This window comes from Osmerus eperlanus, chromosome 15 (assembly GCF_963692335.1).
Source record: "Osmerus eperlanus chromosome 15, fOsmEpe2.1, whole genome shotgun sequence".
In the NCBI taxonomy this organism is placed as follows: Eukaryota; Metazoa; Chordata; class Actinopteri; order Osmeriformes; family Osmeridae; genus Osmerus; species Osmerus eperlanus.
This window is the reverse complement of record NC_085032.1, coordinates 6,641,046-6,665,096: the sequence shown is the minus strand read 5'-3', so window position 1 is coordinate 6,665,096 and position 24,051 is coordinate 6,641,046. Positions and strand designations below refer to the sequence as shown.

Below are 24,051 nucleotides of genomic sequence, written 5' to 3'. Positions count from 1 at the left end.
CTGACTCAGCAGCTCAGTTGGAATGGACTGTTGTGACCCCTGGTGGTAGAGAGAGATAGAAGGTATGTAGAATGTATTTCAATCCCCGTTCCGAAGCGAAATAGGCAGGGAGCAGTTCATGAGGGTATCTCTCCGGGACCAGGGATGGAGTGTAAACCTACAGGAGGGAATCTCCGGGAGCAGGGGTGGAGGGTATCTCTCCAGGAACAGGAAGGACTTTCAACCAAACACCTCAACCTTCCTCTCCTTCTCCATGTCTCCTCCAGGGAGGACAGGTACTCAACTACAGCAACCCTCTCATCCTGTTCCTGTTCCTCCTCACCTTCACCACGGCCACCATCATGCAGTGTTTCCTGCTCAGCGTGTTCTTCAACAAGGCCAACCAGGCGTCCGCCTGCTGTGGAATCCTCTACTTCAGCCTCTACCTGCCTCACGTCCTCTGCTTCGCCTGGCAGGACCGCATCACCAAGGACATGAAGATCCTGGCGGTGTGTTGCACTCAAATGTGTCCCCCCCCTTCCTCTTGTAAAGTATACACATACATACCCTGTGGTTCCACTTTGGGGCAGTTTTCAAACCAAGCCAAACTTAGAAGCGTCGATGTGTGGAGATGTTTCCCACAGCCTCGATGCTAACTGTTGACTAACCGCTACAAGACTAAATCTCTTTCTCTTTCTTTCTCGATTTCCTTCTCTTCCTCCTCCTCCTCCTCCTTCTACTTCCTCTCTTTCATCGTTCTCCATCTTTTCCCTCCTCTTCACCTTCTCCTCCTCTCCCTCTCCTTCTCAGAGTCTGCTGTCCCAGGTAGCGTTTGGCTTCGGGACCGAGTATCTCTCCCGCTACGAGGAGCAGGGTCTGGGCCTGCAGTGGGACAACATCCAGACCAGCCCTCTGGAGGGCGACGAGTTCTCCTTCCGGTCCTCCATCTGCCTGATGGCTCTGGACACCGTGGTCTACGCTCTGCTCGCCTGGTACCTTGACCACGTCTTTCCAGGTGACCCTGCGCCCACACGCAATGACCAGGCGTTTCTTAGTAGAGATATGTAGTGACCTTCTTGAAATAACAATAGCAATGTCGTAAATTCCCGAGGCAGGCCCCACTTTTGTAAACGATTAACTTCGAAAGGCTGAGGGTTTCGTTTCCTCTCTTTAACCTCTGACCTCCCTGTCGTCCTGCAGGGCAGTATGGGATTGGTCGGCCGTTTTATTTTCCCATCCAGATATCCTACTGGCGAGGACCTGGGGCTCCTGCGTCTGGTGAGCCAGGAATTCTCACAGAGTGAAAGTGTTCCGTAATAAAATGTAAAATGCTTTGTAATCTTATATCTACCCCCGTTTAAGAAGTGTATATTTACACACGTGTATTCATTACTGGAACAGAGACGCCCAAACCGGACAAACCAGGTTTTGACAGCTTGGCTAACCAGGAGCAGAACGAGAAGGAGCAGAAGAAGGAGGAGGAGAAGAAGAAGCTGGAGGGGGAGCCAGCTCCTCAAGAGGAGGAGGTGAACGACAAGGAGGAGATTCAGGATGGTAAACAGAGAGGAGAACACAGCCTCTGGTCTACATCTTAACCATGCACATCACGGGGGATTCAAATCCTTGTTTTAGATTTAGACGGCTCTCTCCCTCCTTTTCCTTTCCATTCCCGCTATCTCTCTCTCACTCATACCCTCTCTCTCTGGTCATGCTTGAAGTTTCTTCAAGCTTTTTCCTAGAACTTCTAAACAATAACTATATTTCCCCCTCCCTCCCTCTCTCTCTCCCTATCTCTCTCTCCATATCTCTCTCTCTCTCCCTCCCTCCCTCTCTATCTCATCCCTCCCGCACTCCCCCCCCCCCCCCCGCCCTCTCTCTCCCCCTCCTGTCTCGGTCCTCCATGGTGAGTGGGAACTCGGTGCCCTTGCGTGTGTGTTGCTCTGTCTGGCAGCTCTGAGCGAACGCCCTGGCCACATGTCCCCCTGGCAGAGCTAGTTAATATGTGATGGAGACACGTGCGCTCTCATTCACTGCGACAGCATTCTTCCCCTGATGTCACCGACACTCTTTACTCTTTTAATCACTCTCTCTCTCTCTCTCTCTCTCTCTCTCTCTCTCTCTCTCTCTCTCTCTCTCTCTCTCTCTCCTCTCTCTCTCTCTCTCTCTCTCTCTCTCTCTCTCTCTCTCTCTCTCTCTCTCTCTCTCTCTCTCTCTCTCTCTTTATAACGGCTCACACCGAATTGAAACAGTGTTGCCCTTCGGGGTCACGTCAAGTAAGGAGATGTTCATTGGATTCTGTGTGTATTAAAACGGGTTGGTAGGTCATTGAATGATTGTTGCAGTATTTTTCCTGTCATGCACATCGGTTATCACCACCTTATCAGCATCAATCCATTCGAGAGAGATCTGCATCATAAAATAAATATTTCCAACAGACTTCTGTGGTGACCTCTGGTGACCTCTGGTGACCTGTGTGACCCCCAGACCAGTCGTTGTTCGAGGCGGCGCCGGAGGGCCTGGTGGAGGGGGTGTGTGTCCGGGACCTGGCCAAGGTGTTCAGCCGCGGCTCCAAGCCAGCCGTGGACGGGCTGAGCATCACCTTCTACGAGAGCCAGATCACAGCCTTCCTGGGACACAACGGGGCCGGGAAGACCACCACTCTGTACGTCACACACACACGCTCCAGAACACACACAGGCACAAACACCACGCACACACACACACACACACGCACACGCACACACACACGCACAACTATACATACATGTGCATACACAAGCTTAAGCACACAAGTGGTGCCTCCGTCCTCAGTGTGTGTTTGTGTGTGTGTGTGCCAGGTCCATCCTGACAGGCATGTTCCCCCCCACATCGGGGACAGCCACCGTGTATGGGAAGGACATCAGGACAGACATGGACTCCATCCGCATGTCTCTGGGCATGTGCCCCCAGCACAACATCCTCTTCAGGCAGTACGACCTCTCCCGCCTGCTGTGTGTGTGTGTGTGTGTATATTTTGATGTATGTTTCTGTGTGCCGCGTATGTGTGTGTGCGTAAGGGCACGTCCGCTTACTTGTGTTTGTGTGGAGTCGACACATCAAAAGGTGCAGTGTCTTCGTTTCGTCGTCATATTTTCGCCCCCCCCCATCCCCCCCCCCCCCCCCAGCATGACGGTGGCGGAGCACATCCTGTTCTACTCGCTGCTGAAGGGACGGGCGTGGCGCGAGGCGGAGGAGGAGGTAGAGAACCTGCTTCAGGACCTGGGACTGCCCCACAAGAGAGATGAGGAGGCCCAGAACCTGTCTGGTACACACACACACACACACGCACGCACACACACACGCGCACATGCACACACTCAAAGAGTACCAGGCCTCAATGCTCTGTTCACAGGGGGCATGCAGAGGAAGTTGTCTGTCGCCATGGCGTTTGTGGGAGGAGCCAAGGTGGTGATCCTGGATGAGCCCACCTCAGGGGTGGACCCCTACTCCAGGAGGTCCATCTGGGACCTGCTGCTCAAGTACCGCGCAGGTACCACCCCCTGCAGGCCCAGGCTGCAACAACTACACCATCACAGACACTGTGTCCAGTCTCTCTCTCCCTCTCTCTCTTTCTCTCTCTCATCATTACTGGTATTCCCTCCCTCCCTCCTCTCCCTCCACGCCCCCTCTCTCTTTCTCCCTCTCCCCCCCCTCCCCCCCTCTCCACCTCCAGGGAGGACAGTGATCCTGTCCACCCACCATATGGACGAGGCGGACCTGCTGAGCGACCGGGTGGCCATCATCTCCCGGGGTCGTCTGCTCTGCTGCGGCTCTCCTCTCTTCCTTAAGAACTGCTTAAGCGCCGGCTTCTACCTCACGCTGGTCCGCCGCATGGCCACCCGCCAGCCCAACACCGAGGTAGGCGCCAGACAGCGGACCTGGAAGGGGGTCTGAGTGTGTGTCGAATACTAACCCTGTGACAGGGTATGAGTGGGTCTGTATGTGTGTGTGTGTGTGTGTGTCTAATACATACTAAACCCTGTGACAGGGTGTAAGTGGGTCTAAGTGTGTGTGTGCCTAATACATTCTAACCCTTTACCAGTGTGTAATGTGTGTGTGTGTGTTTTCCCCCAGTGTGACTGTAAAGAGGGGTGCTCCTGTAAGGGCTCCAACTGCACCAAGGTCAAGCAGGACACGCCCCCAGCCCCAGACAGACAGCTGGAGGGTAAGATGAGGCAGAGGAGGAAGAGGAGGAGCCTGTTTAACCGCGGCTCGTCTGAATCCAGATCTGCTTCGACTAATCATGCCTGGGCTGAAAAAAAACAGTCTCTGGGATCTCAGTGTTTTCCTAGCGACAGTTGACCTCCTAACCTATGACCTTTGATCAGGTGACCTGGAGACCATCACGGGATTGGTCCACCACCACGTTCCGGAGGCCCGTCTGATCGAGGTGATTGGCCAGGAGCTGACGTACCTGCTGCCCAATCAGGGCTTCCGTCCGCGGGCGTACGCCAGCCTGTTCAGGGAGCTGGAGGAGACGCTGGCCGACATAGGCCTCAGCAGCTTCGGGGTCTCAGACACCTCCCTGGAGGAGGTGGGTCCTCACACACACACACACACACACACACACACACACATAGAGGATGAGAACCACACAGACACACATGCACACGCGCACACTCACCCAGGATAATGCATTTTCACTGATGTGAAAATGTTGTTTATTCAAATCCTTATTTTTGTTTTCCGGCAGATATTCCTGAAAGTCACAGCTGGTGGGGAATTAACAATTCGCAAATGTGCAGCAGGTGAGAAAAGAACGAACAATATCTGAAGAGTCAAGCGCCATTAATTGTTCTTGTAGAGCAGTCGTCAGGATTGGAAGATTTGTTTTGGGGGGCGCCATCCTGTTTGTCTAAGTGTGTTTCCGTTAATGTGTGTGTATCCGTGCGTTTCATTGTGTGTGTGTCTGTGTGTGTATCCATGTGTGTTAATGTGTGTATCCGTGTGTTAATGTCTGTGTCACCGTGTGTGTGCCTGTGTTAATGTTTGTTAATGTGTGTGTCCGTGTGTAAATGTGTGTCCCCGAGTGTGTCATATTGTAAATCTGACCTGTGTAAATCCTGACTCCCCAGACCCTAGACTCCTGCAATCTCGAGCTAGTTTCCTAGGAGACAGGAAAGTGGCCCAAGGTGACACTCCAGATATACTCTCCTCCTGCCAGCTGCTTCAGCTCTGCTCCACCCCTATAGCTGCAGCTAGGGCCCCCACTCTAGGCTAGCCAGCCTGGGAGATGCCTCTGCCCTTGACTAGCCAGCCTGGCTAGTCAAGACTATTAGCCAGGCTATTAGCCAGCCTGGAGCATGCCTCTGCCCTCTATTAGCCAGCCTGAAACATGCTTCTGCCCTCGACTAGCCAGCCTGGACCATGCCTCTGCCCTCGACTAGCCAGCCTGGAACATGCCTCTGCCATCAACTAGCCAGCCTGGAACATGCCTCTGCCCTCTACTAGCCAGCCTGAACCACGCCAAGCCATGCTCGCGGCCGTTCCCCTCACAGGAGAGCTTTCTGTGCTTCGTGTGACAACGTGCATTTCAGAGGAGAATCTTGTGTTGAACTGTGTGTAGTTGTGACCCCAGGGTGTGTCTGGTTTGTGTTGCAGAACCGGACGCTAACGGCCAGGGGCCGTGTGGGCTGGACGGAAGTGGGCGGGGCTCCTACCAGGTCAAGGGGGTGTGTCTGATCATGAAGCAGTTCTTCGCTCTGCTCATCAAGAGGTTTCATCACGCCACGCGCTCACACAAAGACTTCTGTGCTCAGGTAAACGCACCCTCAAAGTGTAGTTTTCCAATGTTGTTTTGTGTATCTGGATATTTTGGTTGTATAATCTTGTGTCTGTTTCGTTAGGTACCTTACTTATTTTTCATTGATTTGAACAGGACAATTTCTCTTTTTTGCTGTTCTCTTGGGTGTGCAGATCGTGCTGCCTGCCAGTTTTGTGTTCCTGGCCCTGCTGATCACCACCCTGGTGCCTCCGTTCGGGGAGTACCCCAGTATCACCCTCAGCCCCTGGATGTACGGACGACAGTTCACCTTCTTCAGGTGGGCATCGCCCCACTGGGCCAGATCCCTGATCACCAGACGGCTGATGGTTTGGTTGTGAGCGTGGTTAAAACCATGTGAAGGGTTAGTTGGTGGTGTTTTCATTTAGCAGCGTACCAGGCTGTGTGGACTAGCTGCCTAGTTTTGATGATGCGAGAAGTTATGTTTAGTTTTGATGAGTCAAAAACGCCCGTTTAGTTTTGGCTACGCAATAAGTCGAGTTCAGTTTCGATGGTGTAATTAGTTCTGTTCAGTTTTGACAATGTAAAACGTTCTGTTTAGCTGTGACTAAACAATAAGTGATGTTCAGTTTCCTGGTGAAGTGCCTTGCCCAAGGACACAATGTCATTGTGCACAGCCAGAATCGAACCGGCAACCTTCTGATTACTAGCCCGATTCTCTAACCGCTCAGCCACCTGACTCCCTATGCTTGTGGTCCTGCAGTAACGAGCGCCCTCTGACGGCAGAGATGAGGTACTTTGGGGAGGTGCTGCTGAACAAGCCTGGCTTCGGGACACGCTGCATGGTGGATGAACCTCTGGAGTAAGTCACCAGTACACCAGTACACATGACCAGTACACCAGAACCAGCACACATGACCAGTACACCAGCACACATGACCAGTACACCAGTACACATGACCAGTACACCAGAACCAGCACAGATGACCAGTACACCAGCACACATGACCAGTACACCAGAACCAGCACACATGACCAGTACACATGACCAGTACACCAGAACCAGCACACATGACCAGTACACCACACACATGACCAGTACACCAGAACCAGCACACATGACCAGTACACCAGTACACATGACCAGTACACCAGAACCAGCACACATGACCAGTACACCAGCACACATGACCAGTACACCAGAACCAGCACACATGACCAGTACACAAGCACACATGACCAGTACACCAGAATACAGGACCAGTATACAGGCACAGCTAAAGTTGTTAATGAGGGTTTATTAGTTTTGATTGTCATGACCCTCTAATGTGTGTGTATATACAGTATGTACATACATGTGTGTATAAATATGTGTGTGTGCATATCTATGCATGCATGTGTGTGTATATACATGTGTTTGTGTATAAATGTGTGTGTGTTGCCCTGACAGGGACTTCCCCTGTAACAACCTGACCACAGAGTGGGAGATGCCCCTGGTGAACCCGGCCCTCATCGACATGCTGGCCGGCCCTGAGTGGACGTTCGTTCATCCCTCCCCCAGCTGTCAGTGCAGCACCCCCAGGAAGCTCACCATGCTGCCTGTCTGCCCCGACGGAGCTGGGGGGCTACCGCCACCTCAGGTACACACACACACACACACACACACACATGGACAAGGACACACGAACACAGATACACACAAGTGTACATGTGGACACACACACACTCCTCACAATTAAATATGTGTGTTTGTGCTTCGTAGAGGATCCAATCCACTGGGGATGTTCTGATGGACCTGACAGGCAGGAATACCTCGGACTACCTTGTGAAAACCTACCCCGCCCTCATCAGAACCAGGTACCGCGGGCCTACCTACGCAATCTCAAACATGGCTGCTTGGAAAACAGCAGTGTTATCATGAATCTCTGTCTGTTTGTGGCTGGATTACCTTGCGTACCAGGCACTGTATGAAGCTAGTTGACAGGTGATATGTATAGCTCAGGACCCAAAGACACACAGCTGGACGCACAGCAATATCGCTTATCGAGCTGTGAAGCGGTTCTCCCTGTGTGCACTCCTATTAACACTCCTATTAACACTCCTATTAACACTCCTATTAACACTCCTATTAACACCGAAACTACAGTAACATCTTAATCCCAGTCTGCTGCACTCAAACTACATGAGCGAAAGACATGACGTCTTGTTAACTCTCTTTTCCAGTCTGAAGAGCAAATACTGGGTGAATGAACAAAGGTATGTTTCTATTTAATACCATGTTATAGTTTAGAAGTATTTAAATTCGTTTTGAGTAAATCACAGTCATTTTCACAGTCGGTATGTTACCTTTTGTACCTTTAAAACGTCCCACACCCGCACACCCTGCTGGACAGTGGTGGTGTATCTCCCTCTAGTGGCTGGGAGGCAGCAGTACAGCAGAGTTGTGGAGCCCTGTGATCTGTCTGTCCTTTAACCCCTCTCTGGTGTCCAGGTATGGAGGGATATCTGTTGGCGGCCAGCTCCCTGTTCTGGACATCCAGCCCAAGACCATCCAGGATGTTGCTTCACAGCTGGGGAGCCTACTCAATGTCACTGGGGTACGTTTCGGAGTGTGTGTGTGTGTGTCTGTGAGTGTGTGTGCATGTGCTTGTGTGCGAGTGTGTGTGCTTGTGCGTTCCAGTTAACTTTCTCTTTCTCGGGTCATTCTTCCCATCCTCAACGCAGGGTAAACACTCCAAGCAGACGTTGAAGGAGGTAGGAGAGTTCCTGAAGTACATGGAGACAGAAAACAATGTCAAGGCAAGTAGATGTTTAACAGCCAACACAGAACATGGAATCTACAGTTACTAAGCTAATGTTTATTTATAGTAGTACTGCAACATGAATCTAGCCTTGGCCCTTTGCCGCTTGGCCCTTCTCTCTCTCTCTCTCTCTCTCTCTCTCTCTCTCTCTCTCTCTCTCTCTCTCTCTCTCTCTCTCTCTCTCTCTCTCCCTAGCTTTCCTGTCACTTCACTTTAACTCTCCAATAAAGCATGAACAATGTTTAAAAAAATACAGTACTGTGCAGAACTTGCACTCCCGAATCCACAACCACTCTGGTGTTGAAGTGGGATGTTGGTTCACCTCTGACAGGTGTGGTTCAACAACAAGGGCTGGCATGCCATGGTAGCCTTCATGAATGTGGCCAACAACGCCATCCTGAGAGCCAGCCTGCCCAGGGGAACCAGCCTGGACGAGTATGGCATCACGGCCATTAACCACCCTCTGAACCTCACCAAGGAGCAGCTGTCTGAGATCACCATGTGAGTGATCAGGCTCCAGGGATCCTGTCCTGGTCGGGGTCTTCATCTGGGGTCAGGGCGCATTCTCTACTGGAAGACCCCGTTAATGTCTCTCTCTCTCTCTCTCTCTCTCTCTCTCTCTCTCTCTCTCTCTCTCTCTCCCTCTCTCTCTCTCTCTCTCTCTCTCTCTCCCTCCCTTCCTCTCTCCCTCTCCCCCCTCTCTCTTTCACTCCCTCCCTCCCTCCCTCCCAGTCTGAGCACGTCAGTGGACGCCATGGTGGCCGTCTGCGTGATCTTCGCCATGTCCTTCGTGCCGGCCAGCTTCCTCCTCTACCTCATCCAGGAGCGCGTCACCCAGGCCAAGCACCTGCAGTTCGTCAGCGGGGTCAGCCCCCTGGTCTACTGGCTGGCCAACTTCCTGTGGGACATGGTCAGTGTGTACACGCTACCTCCTGTCCTCCTCCCATGTTTCTTGACGTCCTCCAGCATTTCCTCCCGTTTTGCTCATGTCCTCTATCTCGTGTACGGGTCGGATTGTGTATTCCTACGTAAACAACTCGCGTTTTGACCTGGTCAGGTGAACTACTCTGCGAGTGTGGCGATGGTGGTGGGGATCTTCATGGTGTTCGATAAGAAGTGCTACAGCTCCCCCAGGAACCTGGAGCCCCTGGTGGCCCTACTCATGCTGTACGGGTGAGTAGGTGACCTTTCACCTCTCTGGGGGGGGGGGGGGTCCCGTCACAGCCCTGGAGGCTTGAACGGTCATTTCCGTTCTACTGTGAGATGTACAGTTGAACTTCTCTTTGGCCTGTAGAAGTGGTCAATTTAGACTGTGTCTGTGTGTGTGTGTGTTTCAGGTGGTCGGTAACGCCGATGATGTACCCCCTGTCCTACGTGTTCAGTGTCCCCAGCACAGCCTACGTTTCCCTGTCCTGCATCAACCTCTTCATCGGCATCAACAGCAGCACCATCACCTTCATCCTGGACCTGTTTGAGAGCACCACCGTAAGACACACACGGAAACACTCGGGTGCATGGACTCACTCACACACACACTCACACACCCACACACACATACATGCTTACACACACACACACACACACACACACACATGCACGGTCGCACATTCATGCTCACACACACACTAACACCCCCCCCCCCACACACACACACACACACACACACACACACATACATGCTTACACACACACACACACTGGGCCTTGACCGGGAGCTTCTGGAAGGTGATGACCCGTGTGCGTTCCTTTGTGTGTCAGCCTCTGTACAAGTGTAACCAGCTCCTGAAGAGAATCCTGCTAGTGTTCCCCCACTATTGTCTGGGCAGGGGCCTCATCGACATGGCCATGAACCACGCTGTGACCGAGGTCTACGCCCGCTTCGGTAAGTCACACACACACACACATACACACACTTATTTTTAAACCCACAGTCCTACTCAACCTTGTTGTGTGGCCTAAAGGCCTCTCCCTGAATGGTCGCACACCACATACCAGTTGTAGCAACCCTAGCCTTCCTCCCTACCCCTCTCCCCCTCCTCCAACCCTCGCCCTCCTCCCTCCCCCACATCTTTGGAGGGTCAGGACTCTCCTGGGAATTCCGTGGAGGGAAGGTCTAATCCTCCCCCAGTCAGCCAGGCAGTGACAGAAACCTGACCCTGCAGGGCATTTAGTCAGACTTTCGCCTCCAGCACCCTCCGGGAACAGGCTGAGGGTCTGAACCAGCCTCCATAATCTGATAACACCTCTTTAACCTGCGGTGGTTCGTGTGGCAGAAGCCTGGTCACAGTGCTGGTGCTTGGGGTCTGGAGATGAATTTGAGTTTCTCATCTGCATGGATGTCACAGCTGTCTGTGAGGAGAAGCAGAGGGATGAAGAATGCTGCTGTTCTGATGCTGTATCACGCTCTCTCTCATGTCTGTCAGATTGGACGATTAATCAATGTGTGTGTGTGTGTGTGTCTGTGCCTGTGTATTTGTCTGTGTGTGCATGTCTGTGTGTGTGTGTGTGTGTGTGTGTGTGTATCGCAGGAGAGGAGTACAGTCCAGACCCTTACAGCTGGGACTTTCTGGGGAAGAACCTGGTTTTCATGGCTGCCGAGGGCTTTGTGTATTTCTTCATCAACGTCCTCATCCAGTACCGCTTCTTCATGGACCACTGGTACGTAACTCCTCCTCCCCCCTCACCCCTCAGCCCTCCTCTCCTCACGCCACATCTCCCTCACCACCCTGAGGCCTTTACCTCCCTCACCACCCTGAGGCCTTTACCTCCCTCACCACCCTGAGGCCTTTACCTCCCTCACCACCCTGAGGCCTTTACCTCCCTCACCACCCTGAGGCCTTTACCTCCCTCACCACCCTGAGGCCTTTACCTTACCGCAGTGGCCTGGGCTTGAACCTGTTTGAAGATTACCCATGACCGACTGATATCACCATACACTTCCTCACAAACGACCCAACAATACTCGCCAGGTAGCTGTTGACTTCCGCTTACCACAGCTGACCCTTGACCCTTGACCCCTGACCTGTGACAGGATGCCGGACTTCCAGAAGCCCCTGGTGGTGGAGGAGGACGTGGATGTAGCCGAGGAGCGAGAGCGTGTCACCCACGGCGACAGCAGCAGGGACATCCTTCAGATACGAGACCTGTCCAAGGTGAGGCCGCCGCCCCTCCTGAGGCATCGTGGGTAATCCTGCGGGACACACAGCACGGATGGATTGCTCTCTTTTTTTTTTCTTTTTCATCTGTACATACATAGATGTCATCTTATCTTTATTCTATCACTCCTCTCTCTCTCCCGCCTCACTCACTCTATCTTCCCTCTCCCTGTCCTTCCCTATCTCTCTCTCCCCTCTCCTCCTCTCTCCCCTCTCTCTCTCACTCCAGACCTATACACACGCGGCCTCACCGGCAGTAGACAGGATCTGTGTGGGCGTGGCTCCTGGAGAGGTAGGTGTGGCCTGTCGCACGTACAGGCCTATCAGATGTGATGCAGACCAGCCTGCCTCAACCCTAGTCCTCAGGACCCCTCCCTGCAAGTTTCTAGATGTTTCACTCTTCCAAAACACCCTGTTCAGATGAAGTGGTATTTATGTATTTTTAGGGTTCTGCAGAGCTTGATAAAGTCCATGTCAATGAATCAGATGTGTGAGACCACACTGGGGAAGAGGGAAACTTCTAGAACATGCATGGCTGACGGTACCGAGGATCAGGGTTGAGAAAGTAGAACCATGTAGACGTGTCTCATCTCCTCCCTAACTTCCTCTCCTCTTTCCTCCCCTCTCCTCCTCCTGTCCTCCCCTCTCCTCCTCTTCTCTTCCTCTCCTCTCCTCCTCTTCTCCGCTCCTCCTCAGTGTTTTGGTCTGCTGGGGGTGAACGGAGCAGGGAAGACCACCACCTTCAAGATGCTGACCGGAGACATCGACGTGACGTCGGGAGAAGCCTCTGTAGCAGGTCACAGGTACAGCAGGCCGGCTGCACAAGCAGTGCATATCCAGTGCGCCTAATGTGCATGGGCATCCCAGAAGGAGGAGGGATCACAGGGTTATCACAGGCCAGAGCCTACCACTTACATCTGTCTGTCTGTCTGTCTGCCTGCCTGTCTGGCGGCCTGTCTGTCTGCCTCTCTGTCGTCCTGTCTATCTGCCTGTCTGTGCAGCGTTCTGACCAACATCCTGGACGTGCACCAGAACATGGGCTACTGCCCTCAGTTTGACGCCATGGACGATCTTCTGACGGGCAGAGAGCACCTCCACCTGTACGCCCGCCTGCGAGGGGTGCCCGAGTGCGAGATCAGCAGGGTGAGACGGTGCCAGGGGTAAAAGGGGAGACAATATTCATGTGAAGGATCTTGGGTGCCAGAGACGTTTGCACAGTAACTGGCACAGTTCAACTGTGTATCCCCAGCTGTAATGAGTCCTCCAGACCAGCAGGGGTCAGAGCTAGAATGAATATTACCTGCCTTACTGTGGGTCACAATAGCGTTCAGTCTCACGTAGTGATATTACCCAGGCACCTCCCAGCTGTACCGAGTCCTCCACACCAGCGGGGGTCAGTGTGGTCCCTGTCCTCTCCTCCAGGTGGCAGAGTGGGCCATCTACAAACTGGGCCTGTCGGAGTACGCTGGCCTCGGCACCGGCACCTACAGCGGAGGAAACCGCAGGAAGCTCTCCACTGCCATCTCCATGATTGGCTGCCCAGCCCTGGTTCTGCTGGTGAGGGCACGGGCGTTGATGCACGCACATTGACGTGGGTGTGTGTATATGTGTAACGTGTGTGTGTGTATATTTGTGTGATGTGTGTGTGTGTGGGATCCTCCAGGACGAGCCCACCACAGGGATGGACCCGCACTCCCGACGCTTCCTGTGGAACTCCATCATGAGTGTGATCGATGACGGGAGAGCTGTGGTCCTCACCTCACACAGGCAAGTGTGCACGTGTGCGAGTGTGTGGATGTGTGAACGTGTGTGTACATCTCTGTGTTTACATATGTGTGTGTGTTTGTGTCTAGGCGTGTGTACATCTTTGTGTGTTGTCTCAGCCCAATGTTCTAACAGCACTGTGTGTGTGTGTGTGTCTCAGTATGGAGGAGTGCGAGGCTTTGTGCACCAGGCTGGCCATCATGGTGAACGGCACCTTCAAGTGTCTGGGCACCATCCAGCACCTCAAATACAAGTACGGTCTCAGTTCCACTCTTCCTTCAGTCCGAAACCCTCGTGTCGTGGTGTTGTTGCTAGAGGGGCACCTCTGTTCCCTATCCACCTACTAACCCTGTAACACACAACCAGGTGGTCATGCAAATCTGCCCTCCTGTCCATCGTCCCCCCCCTTCCCCCTCACCCCCCCTCCCCTCACCCCCACCTCAGGTTCGGAGATGGCTACGTGGTGACCATGAAGATCGGCACGTCCAGGCCCGGCCTGCCCCCGGACCTGAACCCTGCCGAGGCCTTCATGGAGAGCACGTTCCCCGGGTGCGTCCAGAGGGAGAAGCACCACAACACCCTGCAGTACGAGATCTGCTCCTCCTCGCTGGCCCGCATCTTCCAGCTGGTCCTGACCAACAAGGAGAGGCTGGATATTGAGGACTACTCCGTCTCCCAGACGACCCTGGACCAGGTATGCCCCCCCCCCCCCCCCCCCTCCCAGGGTGAGCACGAGGGAGGCCGGGAGAGACAGGAAGTGCTTCTGACACGGGATGAATCAGGAAATCTAGGATTGCTTCACATGAAATGAGAAGTCTGGAAGTTAGTTGAACCAGGGAAGTTAGACACTAGTTTCGTTTGTTGGTGAACTTCCACTGACCAGCGCTTTTAAAACTGACCTACACATATCATGTTACACCAAATAACTAGAACAGACTTGAGAGTCCTCTCCCTGCATATGTCTACTCTCGCATTCAGCATCATATACTCTGCTGCTAAATGACTAAATATACTCAGAAGGCCACGGGAATTATACGGGTGAGAAAACCCCTCTGTAATCTGACCCTTGACCCTTACTCAAACTCAGCCCCCCTCCTCAGGTGACAGCTACACTCTGGGGTCATCCTCAAACTCCACATCTGCTGTCGTCTCGTACCCAGAATACCCCTGCCTCATGCTGTCTTGGCCATCTTGGGTCTGTACCCACTCTCTGGTTTCTGTCTACACAGGTGTTTGTCAACTTTGCCAAGCAGCAGTCATGCGAGGACGACTCCATCGTTTTGCACCCGCGAGCCGCCGGGGCGAGGCGGGACATCAAGGTCAAGCCCATGACATGCCTGGGGAAGTGAGCGTCAATACATCTGCTTTGATTGACATGTGATTTGGCAAATTGTGATAGAGCACATGCTTGTGTTTGCTTATTAGGTGCAGAAGGTGAAAAACGATTTTGGGACTCCACCCACTTGGCATGTCTTGTAAAGTAAAAAGAGAATGTGAATGTTCCGAAATAAATAAGCAGGTTAGTTGCGGTGCGGTATTTAAGGAATGTGAACATTGAGCTGAACCGGCTGTGATGAGGTCAACTGACGTTCGTAAAGACAACTTTTACTTTTGAAGTATTTCCTGACCATGTGCTAGCCTACCACTAATTATGACTGCTGATGAATATGGCTGAGTTGCGTAGACTTCGCAATGTAAGGTGCAGTCGAAGGTTAAAAGCAGAGATATACCTGTATCTGCTTTATATGCCAAGAAAGACAATCCATTTTGTTTGGCCTTTTATTAGAAGTGTACAATAAGCATACTCTTAGAGCAAGGTGTAGTCGTGGCACTTTATTAATGCCTGCATCACTTTCTTTACTTTTTACAAAGGTTTTTGATCAAATCTATTAGTGCAATATAGATGTTTGCATTTGCTGCTATGAAATTCATATGGATATGATGACGTGTTTTGTACGCTTTTAATGTACTGTAACTCTGCGCTTAATCATGTGTGCAAACTGAAGTTGTACCAAATGAAAAATATAATCACTTGTGCTTTGGTTTTCTGACTAGTCGGCCACACAGAGAATGTTGACAAAATTGTAAAATTTTCTCCATTTTGAGCTTTATGTAAATTAAATGTACTATATTTTTTAAATTTCGGTCACCTTTGTACAAATTGTCTGTTTTTGGAAAACAAAAATAACTTCTTTAAGCTATTTAAATTATTAAAAGTAGGCTTTTTACTGATATATACACTTTCAATACAGAAGGTTATAGGTAAACACCTGAGAATTGGCAAATAGTGTCTTATTAATTAATTGTGACAAATTGAATTAGACACATTTATTGTGTAATTACTGTCCCACAACATTGTTCCGTAGCAGGCCCACTCATAGTAGCAACAGCTGACATGTGGAGAAGGGACTGATACAGAGAAATAACACCATCATGTGAAATGATGCTGTCATAATACATCTTTTCTGAACAGTTTAGCACCCACTTTCTTTTTCAAACAAGCCCCCCACACACAACTCGGTCTATCAAACTCTTTCCAAGGACTCCCTAGGTCATGGGTACGTCATAATGATGTGCCATAGAGTGACCTCAATTACTCCTTTTAAATGTTACGAGGACCCAGAGAGGGACTATATTTAACATTCATTACTTCTTTACCTCCATCAGTTACCAGATCAATGCCATCAAGCCCTGAACATAATAACGTTTAATATTTTCTTATGAGGAGAACTGCAAAGTTGTATTTCAACAAATATATTGAGTATTATCAACTCAAAAAACATAAAATGTTATGACTCCCATGAAACCTCCATTTAAAAATCACATCCACACACAGACACTGGTGGTTGAGTCCACACCCTCAAGACCAATGAAACTGTTTACCTGTGCAAAGTCGTAGAGTAGGCTATGGTATCTACCATACCATGATGGCAGGTGAGAGAGCCGTCTGGATAACTCTAAATGTGACACATACAGTCACCACCAGTCAATACACCTTAAGGTCAAATTGAGCTAATGTTGCCATCCACCATTATGCATTCAGCCAGCCAAAGCTAGCATGTCTGTGTCTATTAGCAATTTACTTCCACAAAATACGCAAAGGCTCAGGGGTAATCAACGAACGTGTCTCATCCACCATCGGATCCTGGGCCCTAGATCATTCCTATCTCCAATTAAACATGAACGGTTCCAGGAGGACTGGAGACCATTCCTGTCGCCCTCACTCCTTCGTGTCAGAGAAGAAGAGGGAGGATAGCGCTTCGGAGGCTGGGGTAGTCCTTAAACTCCTTGGCGTAGGTGTGATGCTTCCCTTTAGCCCAGATGGTCATCTGGATGAAACCCAGGAAGCTGAACAAGGCCACTGTTGGGAGGGAGATCGGTTATACTGCAAGGTGATAGTCAAAGTGGTTGACATGGGTTATGCTTTATAAGGGCATGTATTAAAGTGCATACATGTGTGACAGGAAGGTGGAAAGCGAGTGACTGACCTGGTAGACACTGGGTCATGACTGAGAGACTCACCCAGGCTCCTACCTACACACACACACACCCACACGAGGGCACGCATACATACCACACACACACACACACATATACGCATACATTCGCACACACAAACAAATAAAAGCACACACAAGCACACACACAGTTTAAACCGTGTAAAACATCTTAAATCACAACAACCGGCACCACACCAACTGTTGTATCCTTATTTCTGTGACGGTGCGTCACCTCATAGGTGTAGTTGGGACAGGAGACGAAGAAGAACAGCCAGGTGAAAGGGTTCTTAGTCGGATGTGGAAACTTTCTGCACTTGGGTCCTGTGAGGTAACACACAAAACCAACTTCTGATGAAGCACAAAATACTACACTTGGATACCAAACACCCAAACGTATCGAGGAAGAAAGTATACGCTCCTAAACTAGTGACGCGAACCGACCTTCCCCTCGCAGGTTATTGAGGGCCAGATGAATGGAGAAGTTCCCAGCTTCGCACAACTGTCAACGCCAAAACACAAACAGCACACGGCCAGCGCTTCAAAGATACGCCCGTTCAAAACATGTTTATGAGTTTATGAACAGAGCTGTCATCGGTACATACCACGTATATGGCCAGAGCATAGTTCACTTGCGTCTCCCCGTAGGCTGAAGGGAGACACACAGCAGAGTAGTAAATACGCCATTGGTCTGTTTGAGTCTGTCAACGAGCCAGTGAAAGGCAGTGATGCTGTGTGAAACTTACAGGGGGGCGTGTAGAGAGGGTGGTTGATGTAGTAGGCTAGCCATGCTGCAAAGCCCCAGTAATACAAGCAGTTCTGAAAGAAAACATTGTTTCCGTTTGTTTCGCATCAATGCACATATCCAGCCAACCTCCCCCAAAAATCGGACTTTAATATGTATTCTTTCGCTGAAGAAGAACTTCACCCTGGTGTGTTTCAAAAAGCAGAAATCCTTGTTTTGAGTGAAACAGTGGATGATTAAAGGTCATGTTGAATACCGTGGCTGTGTCACCTTGTTCCTTCAAGAGGGTATCTCTCCGGGAACAGGGTTGGACAGCTCTGTCTATCAACACCGTGAAAGTGCAGACAGCGCGTATTGTGTTTTATACTTACTCTGACTATAGTCTTGAGTGGCATCGTCCCGTGAGAGAAACGATGTACAAAGATAGTCTCAATCAACCTCTTAACATAGTGGCAACTATGACAGGCACAGGCGAGTCTGAGAGACAGGGAGGGAGGGTAAGATGGAGAGGGAGAGAGAGGGGGGGAGGGAGATGAAAGGGAAAGAGAGAGAATGAGGGAGAGATGGAAAGGGAGAGAGAGAGAGGGAGGGATGGGAAGAGAGAGCAGGAGAGATGGAAAGGGAGAGAAAGACGGAGATATGGAAAAGGAAAGAGAGAGTGAAAGATGGAAAGGAAGAGAGAGGGAGAGATGGGGTTTAACAACTGTTTGAATCACAGCTGATGTTTTTGCGATTTGTTGGGGATTCAGATGTTGAACTTACGTGACGACAGGGAAGGGGCTGGAGGTGAAGGCATATTTGTGCGTGTAGATATACGGAATACGGAAATAGAAGAGCAGGTAGATAAACAGAGGCCCCATGTACTCAGCCAGAAACACCTGCCAGTCGAGACAGAACATGGTTTGACTTTGAGTAAGGAGCACTCCAACTGAAATTTCAGTTGATTTTCATCATGACTGGAGAAGTGTATGGCCAGGTGTACAGACCATGGTCCAACCTAACTGTGGCCCGAGGTCTCTGAAGTACATCATTGCTGTGGTTCCTACAGGCAGGTTCTGTAGTATTTCATCATCTCTCAGAGGTTTTCCCTCTGAAAAATGTTTTAGGAAATGAAGTATGTTTACCTTCTTTAAGGGACAGGCCTCTTATGCTTTCATCCATTTTTAATTTCAAATTATTTCTAGGAGGTCAAAGTGACCTTGCTCCTTACTATGTCTTGTAGGACAGGACAAGCAGTAATTGAAAGACATTTTTAGAGACTGACCCATATTCTGGTATTTTTAAAATTGTTTTAATTAGGCTATTCAACAGTCTTTTGCTCTCCAACATGAACTCTAGGTAACACTAGGCTTACATAAAAAAGCTGACCTAGGCTGACCCTTATCTTTCTAGGGATGCTATAAACATGCTTAGCTCATCTGTACTAAGTAAGCCAGTTGGTCAGCCTAGAAGGGTCAGAAACGTTGTAAATTTCCACTGCAAGGGACACACGCGCGCGAAAACTCTGGGATCGATCACCGAGACAGCTGCAATGCAGTGGAGGGGAACTTCCACCAATGGGTATAAATGGTCTTACATGATGATTAGAGACTCAGACAACTTTGTATCGCAACCAAACTTGTCTCCTTGCTGGTAAACTTTTTACTATTGGACTTTCTTTGAACCCCACGACTCTGTGTCATTCTATTTATAGATGTACCTAACATGTTTACACATTGATAAGGGGAGATATCTCAGGGAATATACAGAAAATGTTTGACTTACTAGGGTCGAGTTTAAGGGCTTGTCTGGCTGGGTACCATTGAGGATCTGTTGAAAACACACACACACCCACGCACACACACACACACATACACACACGCACACACACACACTGGCTTCAGGCCTGATAGTAATTAATCACTATGTAGTACTCTTCATATTTCTTTATCAATTTCATGAAACAATTGGTATAAAGTTTCTATGTTCACGGGACATTCTGTGTAATGAATGAATTCTTACATGATTTGGAAAAAAGACTTTTGATCTCTCCAATTGTTGAGTGGGGCTCCACCTGGGATGGAAATTCAAGAATCAGGGATGTTAACAATTCTAGATCTATTTATATATCTATTGGTAAATAACTGGACATCTTCACTCCAGAGGCTGTACCTTGTCTAGGAAACAAAGTTGCTCCCTTGTCTTGGCGTCCAGTATCTCCACCTGTGGGTGACAAAGCCACCATGAGTCAAGATGGCTTCCTAGTGAACTCACAAGCCTGATCATGAAGACTGCAGGCTGCCTTTGGGGCAGAGTCTCCGGTAAAAGAAGGAACTGGCTCGTGAGTCCAGTTCACTGAGCCTTCAAATGTTCTTCCAGTGATAAATCAGCATGTCAGCTTTCAAATCTCCTGATAGGCAGTCTGCCTCACCCTTTACATGCTACTGCAGCAGCACAGCTCTCCATCCTGAGAGGAGCGCCTTCGTGATGTACTTGAGCATGGACTTGAAGGTGTACTTGAAGACGAACGGGCTTCAACACAGCCTATAAATAGATGTAGCAGTCCTCTGTATTGTGTCTGGTGTAGTACATGAAATAACTAACAAGCAAACCTGACAGCTACATCAAATCCACCACAGTTTAACTCTAATTTCATTTAGACTTTCATTCACTTCATTTAAAAATGACCTGTACTTCTTCTCATAAAAATTGTCTATTCATTATTTTCAAGCATTAGATTGTGCCTTGAATCTCTGCAGACACCAATATCAATGTTATCTTAATGTACAGTATCACAGCTGTGGTAAACCAACTCTACTCGTACCATTCAAAAGAACCACCTTTCTGTGTGTGTGTGTGTGTGTGTGTTATTGCACCCCTTCAAGTCAGGTTGGGTGGGTACAGGGGGTGAATCATTGGCTGCTCCAAGATAGATATTATTAAGTCCCATCCCCAGGTTGCAACGCTGATCTTTTTAATCTTAATTATGTTGTGTCAGTTGTGATCTACAGCATGCATAGATGGGATTAGGTGGTTGGCCGACGCAATTTGCCCTGAAAGCACTCTGAACTGTTCTGCTCAGCATAGCTGTCTTATCTAAATGGGCCCTTTACTGGAGAGTGTAATAACCCCTTAATGGACACCTGAAGATCTGCTGAATACACAGCTGAAGAGAGAGAAAGAGAGAGAGAGAGAGAGAGAGAGAGAGGGAGAGGGAGAGGGAGAGAGAGAGAGAGAGAGAGAGAGAGAGAGAGAGAGAGAGAGAGAGAGAGAGAGAGAGAGAGAGAGAGAGAGAGAGAGAGAGCGTAAAAGCAAGGAGAAGAGATAAATGGAGAGGTCTGTTTCCATAGTGGACGGAAGCTGTCTTCCTCTTCTGTTTTTCCTGACACTGCTGTGTCACCAGAGACATCTTGGGTGTTTTGTTTTCTGCCCACCCCAGCTGCATTATGGGGGCTTTTGTTTGTCCTACAAAGCCAGCAGATCGCCAGGGGTGTCATCAGACCTGTGTCTTGTAATGCTGTTTGTACCCTGTGTCGCTGTGCCCTTGTAAATCTCATTATCCAAGATGTCTGCCTCCCTCCCTCAGGGAACCACAGAAGCCTGCTGATGACGCACTTTGAGAGGTAGAGAGAGGAGGAGGGAGGGGTAGGGAGGACAGGGGGAGAAGAGGAGAGGGAGAGGATGAAGGAGAAGAGGAGGGAGAGGAGATGAGGGAGAGGAGAGGACGAAGGAGGGGTAGGGAGGACAGGGGAAGGAGAGGGATGAAGAGGAGAGGAGGGAGAGGAGAGTGAAAGGAGAGGGAGGTGAGGGAAGTGATAGTTCATGGTGCAAGTCTGCAACAATACTGACACATCTAATTACACTGAGACCGTTTTGTAAATTTGCTGTTATGGAGGAAGGGGAGAGGCAGAGAGAGAGAGAGAAAGAAAGAGAGAAAAGAGAGATAGAAAGAGAGAGAGCTGACGTACTGAAGTTATGATAAAAAAAACATGTAGGCCTACTCATTATAACATATCCAGGTACTTAAGTGGGTTTGCAAATGTAAACAAATATTTTACAACTTCTTGTTTTTGTTCTGAGGGAGGAAATACCGAGGAGAGGTTTGACTTGGAGAGTAGTGAAAGTTTGAACTGAAGTTGTTGTTTATTCACCAGAAAAAATCCACAAAGAACACACCAATACGTTTGCTTACGTCTTCATCAACATGTCCATAAGATGAACTGACCAATTTTCTAAATGGCTTTTTGCATGCCCAGTTTACCGAATCCTCCACAGACACAGATAGATGATTGAGGTGTGTCTGCTCTCGCATTAAGAGCCTCTGTGGCCTGAACTAGAACACACAGTAAATCTGCTCTTTTTTCAATCGGGAGGAGTAATCGATAAAAGCACTCAGTTGATTTCTTAATTTAGTCAGAACCTTCCCTTCACTGTTGTAAATACACCAGTAATGATGAGTGATAGACAAGACCTTCCCAGCATGATGCTCAAAGTGATGACTGACAGTTCTGACAGGAGACTCGAGCGCTATCATGCTAGTTAGCTGCAACCACCTTGTGTTTCTCTGCTCAGAAAAATGCCTGAGCACCCCAAATGGTGCACCGACAAACAGGTACAAAAAAAAATCTACTTTCTGAATCCCCTTTCTTGAATGTTTCAATTCAGTTTATTCCTTCATTTGCATGATCCAAAATTAATATTTGATGGTTTCAAATAGTAGCCTGTTCAGCTCAAGGGTGGAATGTGAGCTGGCTTCCAGCTCCATTGCACTGAAAAAATGCTGGCTGTAAATCAACCTCGGAAAGCAGGCCTGTTGCTCTTGTACCGAATTACACATCAACTTGTTTACGATTAGGCCCTACGGATAGAACCACGTGCTGCCCAGTACTCACACACATCAAAAACAAGACGGGCAATAAGGAAAATGGCCAGTAGCATTATGATGTGATGTAATATGAAGAATTTGAGTCAGAAATTGGGAAAAAAGGGGTTAAGTTTCTGAGAGGAAAGGGAGGAGTTGTAGTTCAGGTTTGGATTTCAGAGAGACATAATTGGGTCCCCCCCCATCTTAAAATAAGTTGAGCTTCCATCATCACAAACGCACCAATGCAGAGTTTTTAACAATTCGAGAAATGTCCTCCAGGAGAACCAATGCAAAGTTTTTTAATTAATCAAAAGCTAAATGCTGAAACAATCACTTCCCGTGGCAATAGGTTGGTCTTGACGGCTACATATCAAACAACTGATTTATATTCAAACAAACTGAAACAAGAGGACTTTTTGAAAATCCACCTATTTTCTCATCGAGGAACACTTTTAAAATATTGAATTCGCTTTAGCCAGTTCTCACAATCACAAACACACATTCAATTTAAATGTCATTACAGTAAAGGAAGGATGTGACCCAATATTACTCAAAGTAATAAGTTTTGACTTGTTTTTTCAATGTGTCACTGTACATTGGCCTTATGAACCTATGCATAAAAAAAAAGAAATCCTGTCACTGATTTATATCCTACCTAGATTTTAACACCAAAATAGGCAACATAATACATAACATAATAAGCACATAAAGTCTTACCTCAAAGAAGGTAGTTCTGCTCATCTTGGCTTGTTTGTCCTGTTCTTCTGTTCTCAATGAGAGAGAAAGCTCTCACACACATGCACTCTCTCACACACACACCGCAAGCCCTGCCGCCCCAGAAACCATCTCAGCAATTCAGCAATGACCCCCTCCTCTCTATCCTCACATCTCTCTCCCTATCCCCTCTCTCCCCCTCTCCAATCATCCCCCCTTTCTTATTCTCTCTCTCTCTCTTTCTTTCTCTCTCATTCTATCTCTTTCCTGCTCTCATTCTCTCTCTCTCATTCTCCCTTTTACCTCTCCCTCATTCTTTCTATCGCCGTCTTTCGCTCTCTCAGTCTTTCTCTCTCTCTCTCTCCCTCTCAATCTCTCACTCTCACTCTCACTCTCTCTCTCCCCATTTCTCTCTCTTCCCTATGTGCTGAAGGGAATGGGCAGGGTACCACAAGCTCCTCAGAAACCCTATACCCTCACCCCTCTTCCACCCCTCTTCCACCTGCCTCCCTCTCTCCCCCCTCTCCCCTCTCTCTCCCCCCCCCCTCTCAATCTGCCAGGGTGGCTCGGGGGAAGCCCTTGGCATGGCCTAGGCTGGCTGAAACAGGAAACAGTCTGGCGTATTAGGAACATCGTGGAGAGGGAGAGAGAAAGATGGATCAATAAATAGATATGGAGAAAGAATGGCTCTTTTTCTCTCACAAACAGTGTGAGAGAAAAAGAGAGAGATGGACAGAGACAGATAAACAGAGTGAGAGACAGAGAGCTTGTTGCACACACAGAGAAAGACAG

At 49.3% G+C, this 24,051-nt stretch overlaps 2 protein-coding genes across 4 annotated transcripts in view; one reads left to right on the top strand and one right to left on the bottom strand.

Moving 5' to 3' along the window:
- The window catches only part of LOC134034784 (retinal-specific phospholipid-transporting ATPase ABCA4-like), a 31,447-nt gene extending 15,841 nt beyond the window's left edge, over positions 1 to 15,606 (top strand). For 2 of the 3 annotated variants that reach the window (XM_062479392.1, XM_062479394.1), the window contains exons 16-51: positions 267 to 488; positions 790 to 994; positions 1,180 to 1,257; positions 1,381 to 1,533; positions 2,464 to 2,641; positions 2,817 to 2,948; positions 3,144 to 3,283; positions 3,371 to 3,508; positions 3,692 to 3,876; positions 4,093 to 4,183; positions 4,347 to 4,552; positions 4,712 to 4,766; positions 5,094 to 5,150; positions 5,620 to 5,777; positions 5,935 to 6,059; positions 6,504 to 6,602; positions 7,191 to 7,380; positions 7,503 to 7,597; positions 7,964 to 7,996; positions 8,232 to 8,337; positions 8,465 to 8,539; positions 8,873 to 9,042; positions 9,274 to 9,451; positions 9,599 to 9,714; positions 9,879 to 10,026; positions 10,300 to 10,423; positions 11,070 to 11,199; positions 11,573 to 11,693; positions 11,926 to 11,988; positions 12,393 to 12,499; positions 12,698 to 12,839; positions 13,119 to 13,253; positions 13,360 to 13,463; positions 13,621 to 13,713; positions 13,905 to 14,154; positions 14,690 to 15,606. In XM_062479392.1, coding sequence (XP_062335376.1) covers positions 267 to 488; positions 790 to 994; positions 1,180 to 1,257; positions 1,381 to 1,533; positions 2,464 to 2,641; positions 2,817 to 2,948; positions 3,144 to 3,283; positions 3,371 to 3,508; positions 3,692 to 3,876; positions 4,093 to 4,183; positions 4,347 to 4,552; positions 4,712 to 4,766; positions 5,094 to 5,150; positions 5,620 to 5,777; positions 5,935 to 6,059; positions 6,504 to 6,602; positions 7,191 to 7,380; positions 7,503 to 7,597; positions 7,964 to 7,996; positions 8,232 to 8,337; positions 8,465 to 8,539; positions 8,873 to 9,042; positions 9,274 to 9,451; positions 9,599 to 9,714; positions 9,879 to 10,026; positions 10,300 to 10,423; positions 11,070 to 11,199; positions 11,573 to 11,693; positions 11,926 to 11,988; positions 12,393 to 12,499; positions 12,698 to 12,839; positions 13,119 to 13,253; positions 13,360 to 13,463; positions 13,621 to 13,713; positions 13,905 to 14,154; positions 14,690 to 14,809 — 4,722 coding nt within the window. In that variant the 3' untranslated portion in view covers positions 14,810 to 15,606. The remainder of the gene's footprint in view (positions 1 to 266; positions 489 to 789; positions 995 to 1,179; positions 1,258 to 1,380; positions 1,534 to 2,463; positions 2,642 to 2,816; positions 2,949 to 3,143; positions 3,284 to 3,370; positions 3,509 to 3,691; positions 3,877 to 4,092; positions 4,184 to 4,346; positions 4,553 to 4,711; positions 4,767 to 5,093; positions 5,151 to 5,619; positions 5,778 to 5,934; positions 6,060 to 6,503; positions 6,603 to 7,190; positions 7,381 to 7,502; positions 7,598 to 7,963; positions 7,997 to 8,231; positions 8,338 to 8,464; positions 8,540 to 8,872; positions 9,043 to 9,273; positions 9,452 to 9,598; positions 9,715 to 9,878; positions 10,027 to 10,299; positions 10,424 to 11,069; positions 11,200 to 11,572; positions 11,694 to 11,925; positions 11,989 to 12,392; positions 12,500 to 12,697; positions 12,840 to 13,118; positions 13,254 to 13,359; positions 13,464 to 13,620; positions 13,714 to 13,904; positions 14,155 to 14,689) is intronic. The other variant, XM_062479395.1, reaches the window with a different exon arrangement.
- tecrl2a (trans-2,3-enoyl-CoA reductase-like 2a) lies at positions 15,226 to 23,629 on the bottom strand. Its single transcript, XM_062479397.1, has 13 exons — positions 23,263 to 23,629; positions 19,854 to 19,904; positions 19,704 to 19,755; positions 19,467 to 19,511; positions 18,689 to 18,792; positions 18,465 to 18,580; positions 18,074 to 18,179; positions 17,704 to 17,776; positions 17,563 to 17,606; positions 17,402 to 17,459; positions 17,193 to 17,281; positions 16,949 to 16,994; positions 15,226 to 16,821 (listed from the first exon to the last, which is right to left on the bottom strand). Exons 1-13 carry the CDS (start codon positions 23,284 to 23,286, stop codon positions 16,694 to 16,696), a joined length of 936 nt encoding a protein of 311 aa, XP_062335381.1. The 5' UTR covers positions 23,287 to 23,629; the 3' UTR covers positions 15,226 to 16,693.
- Positions 23,630 to 24,051: the final 422 nt, after the last annotated feature.

Excerpts from the sequence above, each read along its gene's own strand:
- tecrl2a (XM_062479397.1), bottom strand. The coding sequence starts at position 23,286 with ATGAGCAGAACTACCTTCTTTGAG. Across the intron at positions 18,581-18,688 it reads CACAGTTAGGTTGGACCATG|GTGTTTCTGGCTGAGTACAT; the intron begins GTCTGTACACCT and ends CTCGACTGGCAG. Across the intron at positions 16,995-17,192 it reads GTCCCAACTACACCTATGAG|GTAGGAGCCTGGGTGAGTCT; the intron begins GTGACGCACCGT and ends GTGTGTGTGTAG.